This window comes from Aplysia californica, unplaced genomic scaffold (assembly GCF_000002075.1).
Source record: "Aplysia californica isolate F4 #8 unplaced genomic scaffold, AplCal3.0 scaffold00565, whole genome shotgun sequence".
NCBI classification, from domain to species: Eukaryota; Metazoa; Mollusca; class Gastropoda; order Aplysiida; family Aplysiidae; genus Aplysia; species Aplysia californica.
The window spans coordinates 238,784-244,097 of record NW_004797835.1 but is presented as its reverse complement, the minus strand read 5'-3'; the positions used below and the strand labels follow the sequence as shown (position 1 = coordinate 244,097).

The following is a 5,314-nucleotide window of genomic DNA, read 5'->3' as shown; positions in this document are numbered from 1 at the left end:
GGGGGCGCACACACATAGTCAAATAAGTCATTCATAACTTTACAGAAACATAATAAGGTAGTTAAAATACAACACACAGACACAAACACACATGGAAACCAGATAAAATACAGCGACGACCATTCAACATGCAGTCCAATCTGATGAAACTGTCTGTACCAACAAAGTGCCATTAGGATGTGGCAACTCCTATCTTAAAAGAGAAGCTGTACGGGCCAACAGAAGAACTAAACAGGGTGGACCAGTATTTGATAGATGGCGGCCTTCGAGAGTGATGCCATCGAAAAGAAGGAGGAGGAGAGGAAGAAAGAGGAGGAGGAGGAGGAGGAGGAGGTACAAATGATGTCAATATTATTCACGGCTGGAAACAATCTCAATTGCATTGCGTTTTTCCCTACTGCCATGAAGTCTTGAACTCAACTTTGAATGAAATTGACTCGTTTTGTGGAATAAAATCCAGCAATGAACAAAAGATATGAAGCCTAAAGGAATAAGACAGCCTAATACTGGGTGCCCATTGCAGATGGGATCCGATCGGGTCAATTCGGGGGCAATCGCCCCACTCGTCGCCAGAAAACAAACGTGTTCATTTTTTAGGTGAAAAGTCGGGCGTATCGGCTTGTTTCACAATAGCCTTGCGCCCTCAACCAGGTAAGCAAACCGCCCTGACCAGATCCGATCCTCCACTAGGCACCCCGTATAAGAGGAAAAGAATTGTAGGTCTTGTGCAGACTTAAAAATTTTTTTTACTGCCTAATCGTATGCTCACGTGTCTGTGTGTGCATGAGCGTGCATATGTAAGTGAGTGAATGCGTGTGTGTTTGTGTGTATGAGTGTATGTGAGTGCATGTGAGTGTGTATTAGATCAGGTATTGGTATGATAACAACGATATTTTGTGTTGAAGAAACTAGCAAAAGCAGAGTCAAATTGTCTAGAAATAGTATTGGCTGAGTGTATCTCAGCTCAGTTTAACGTGCTTCATTTCATAAACCCAACATGACTGATTGCACACCACCTCTATCCTTCAAACATTAGTCCTGAACTTGAAAGGGCCAGAGCTCAAAAGTTTAAGATTTCCAAAGCAAAAGCTTGCTATTATCTATTAAGTCTAAATCATGAGCTTTATAGCTTGCTATTATCTATTAAGTCTAAATCATGAGCTTTATAGCTTGCTCACTTTGGTCTCTCCGCTTTAAAATAATTCTAACTCATTTATTAATTTACCTCCGCCCATGAAACTTTGCATGGCACTCCTGAAGACCAGCGACCAAACAAAACTATTTTTTCAAAAAATCTTGGCCCAGTAATAAAGTTTTTCCCTTTGGGCCCTATATTACAAACCGCTCTTTGGATGCACACACAGGATCACTAAAATAAATGAATTACAGTAGCCTTACCTACAAATTGCTCACTTTGAGACAGCTACACCACCCTGCCCCCATATCCCAGTGTAAATGTGTAGACTTCATCCAACGAGAGTCTAGACCTCTCTTCTTGCTCTATGTGAGTCTCGAAAATTACTCTCTCTTGTCTCTTGAATCGTGTTTCTTTAGTGAACATTAAAATGTGGTGTTGAGGAAAATATGCCAGCTTTTAAATGTTTTAAGTGTTTGCTGTAAATCCCCAATCAATTTTTTTACCTGCTTTAAGCTTACAAAAAATAAAAAGTGTTAGAACCTTAGTTTACAGAGATCTTTATGAATGGGCTCTTAGATTCTGTTGGTCATTCAGCTTTTAAAGTCTTGTGCAAAGATCTGAGAAGATTAAACAGAGCCACTTCATTTTATCCTGTTTTAACCACGGTCAGTTTGATTTAGTAGAAGTTTAACAGCGCTCGTAACTGCATAAAGTCATATGAGCGCCAAGGGGTGGATGTCAACAGGGAAGTCCTTACAGGGAATCAGACTTAGACTGCTCACCTCTCTAGCTTCAACAGCACAGAGTCTGCCTTGACTATTAAGGCACCCCGGAAATAGCGGGTCACAAGAATGTGACAAACATTCAAAAGAAGTAGAGGGAAAAAGGACAATAGTAAAGATTAGGAAAGAAAAAGCAGCAGTTCCCTGTTGAAGTTCAGGCACAATTATGAGCACGACGTTGATGAATCAGCCCATTTACAATTACAAATTCTACTGTTATTTACTGTGCATAAGAACATGTTTAATGTTCCCCCTTTGGGAATGTCCTAAAGGCACTTAAGTCAGTAGCACCGCCCCGGTCAGACACAAGTGAGCGAGCTATAATAGAGATTTATGCAGAAATTATACATTTTCATCCCTACCTGAGTAAGATTACGAGGTTTACTTCTGTTGTCAAACACCTGTTTCCCACCAGCTTACCACATCTCATTATAATCGTATAGCTTCTCTGAGTACACAGGTACCAACACAATTCAGATTGCTATTGATTTTTCCATAAACAGCAGCTTGTCCTTTTGTGTTTCACGATTATTTTTTTGTCTGTCAGATACCTTCAGTTTTGATGGACATACATAATATCAATAAAATAGCTGTTTACCATCCATGACTTGGGTTCTTAGGATGGTTATAAATATCACATCAAAGGAACAGCCAGCAACAGCTGCCCGCACAGCTGGGGTTACACATTTCATAATTATGAAAAGTGTATACATATACATAATACTCCAATGATGTTGGTGCTCACTACAGTGGTAAGCCAAGCTAATATTAACTCATCATTATCTTATTTTTGAGAGTCTGAACAAAACATATATGACAGATCACAAATCAAAGCAAAAGTTGCACATGTATACACAACCTCACCATAAACTTTTGAAACAAAATGTAAATATCTACTTAATCCAAAAAATTATACGGCAAATGTTTGTACTTGACATCTTTCTACACTTGCCGCCTTGCTTTTCCTGTCATGCGGCAACTACAGTATATGAAACAACTATTTAATAATCCTAAATGCAAATACACTTATTATACAAAAAATTTGATAAATTCAGTGCCCACAACAGTTTTCAAAAACCTAACAGAAATCCAAGAAGTATCAACATCACTTACCAATGGGATAGCCCAGGGCAAAGTCATTGCTCTGTGTCCCAAATATGCCAAAAATCCCAGCATATCCTAAATTCAGCGGACGTTTGACCAACAGAGTGACCAGGGCAATAAGTATGAACACAGAGACTTTAGCTATCAGTATTCCAACAAGAAACATCCAGTTCACCTGTGGGCAGTACAGAAGCACGGAAGGTTTCTGGATGAACAGAGAGTACTTTGCAGTATTAATAACTTAAGTCAGAGTCAATACCGAAAAATAAGTTAACTCAGCAGGAAAAACATATCAAAACAGAAACCCCAAAGATGAAAAAAAAATAAGCCCCTTAAAAGTTAACCCCTTCTACCAAGATAAAGACTAATCAGTTTTGTAACTATTTTTACTTTTTTATCTTCAGCAAGGCTGGCAGTTTCTTTATAAAAGGACATTTTGTCTGTACCGCATACCTGAATAATAATTTAAAAAATGAAATATCATATTACTAACTGCTACCAACCAAGTCTATCATCAAATAATCATTTTAATAATAATAATAGTTATAATAAAATTCAATTTTTATCTATCCCCATGGCAAATTCTTTTTTTTTTATGGTATACATCCGTACATAAATATGGTCGCTTTTAAGCACAAGGGGGCTATCCCGAAAAATGCTGTTTTGAGAAAATTGTTAAGTTTCTTAAAAAGCCATAGATAGTTTTCTCTATAACCAAACAAATATAACACACCAATGAAATCAAACTTCTCCTATATGTAGAGGTTAAGATTCCTGGAAACCCCTCAAATCTGGGTTAGTTCACTTGTCCTTAAAAGCGACCATAATATATATATATATGCATACGTACAATTATTTAATAATTTATCCGCCACACAAAATACACAATATCACACCAATACAGACACTAAACCTGTTATTGCTGATCACCACTGTGCAGTACCTTGGGTTGTTTTTTAGCTGGGGTCATCCTGTCTTGTTCAAGGACATGCCCCAGTGACCACCCACATTAACCTCCCCAACATATGTTTGACATTATTTTGAGTCTGATCTCACTCACAAAAAACTCAGCCACAGTACCTGAAAAAATGTTAACAAAACACCCACCTCTGAAAACTGGAGCTCACACATGTTCTTGAAGAGTAAGGCTGGTAAGCAAAATTTCGATACAAATGTCCCGATGCCTGTGCTCTGCACTGCAGAAATAAGACTTGCCCGGCCAGCGACATACCCAAACAGAATGATAACAAAGCACTGTAAGATAGCCTGGTAGAGATGGTCAAATGATATGCTGCTGGCATTAGAGGACTCAGGATTCACCCCATCTGCCATGTTGATTTGACTCCAGATCTCAGCAACACACAATCTTCCAAAAAAAAAAAGGAAAAGGGACAGAGTTGGGGTCAATTATTTTCGAAATTTCATTAAAGTTTGATCAAGAACACTGACACAGACAAAAACAATTCTTAACATTTCAACAAAAGGGATTACACCCCAGAAACAGACAAAAAAACTTGACACTAATTCCTTGGAATTTCAAATGATAAAACCATTCCAACATAAAAACTTTATAGGCTATAAAGTTTTTCTTAAAAAGTATAAAACAAGTGGCCGTCTTAGGCAGGACTGATCAAGATGAAAAAAACCCCAAACCATTCCTGTCTAACGGGGCAATCCAAAGTAGCCGCATTGTTGTTGTTTTTGTTATTGTTGGCAGTGGTGGTTTGTACTTTGTTTGTAATTTTTATTTTGGTGCTGATTTTGCAAAAGGGTGACAACAAAACGAAATGTATCAGACGAGGAAGACGAGTGCCATTTTTAAAACAAAAACATGGGTCGCAACCACTCGGAGAACGAGCGACGCTTCTGTCACAAGTTCATGTTGACGTCCTTTGTTACTTTGTTACCGACTGGGTAAACAGTGACCACTCCACTCATCTCACTTACGATTTGTGTATGAGTTCTGGGCGGGGCTTATGGGTTATGAGCTAGACGGTCATATAATCAGGCCACCTGCGCGCTACTGACCTAGATTCCTTGTGGGCTGACACACCCGTGTAGTAGGCCCACAACCTTGTAGATCATTAGTAGTGATAAGCCTATGCAGGGTGCGGTGGTCAGTTTGAATTGCTGTTTGCTCATGCTCTGACATTGGATTATTTCTGCCTAATGCAGTTTGCTTTTTAAATCATCTGGATTATGTGAATATTTTCTACATCATTGTGTGTGTGTTGGGGAACAGAAGTGGTGACTAATTAATTAATTAATTAAGATTGACCAACAGTTTTCA

General features: G+C 38.5%; 1 protein-coding gene across 5 annotated transcripts in view; it reads right to left on the bottom strand.

Moving 5' to 3' along the window:
* LOC101864253 (integral membrane protein GPR155) overlaps window positions 1-5,314 on the bottom strand; it is a 111,736-nt gene that overhangs the window by 76,374 nt on the left and 30,048 nt on the right. For all 5 annotated transcript variants that reach the window (XM_035972044.1, XM_005106947.3, XM_005106948.3 and 2 more), the window contains exons 2-3: window positions 4,132-4,390; window positions 3,034-3,199 (exon numbers count right to left, since the gene is read on the bottom strand). In XM_035972044.1, coding sequence (XP_035827937.1) covers window positions 3,034-3,199; window positions 4,132-4,356 — 391 coding nt within the window. In that variant the 5' untranslated portion in view covers window positions 4,357-4,390. The remainder of the gene's footprint in view (window positions 1-3,033; window positions 3,200-4,131; window positions 4,391-5,314) is intronic.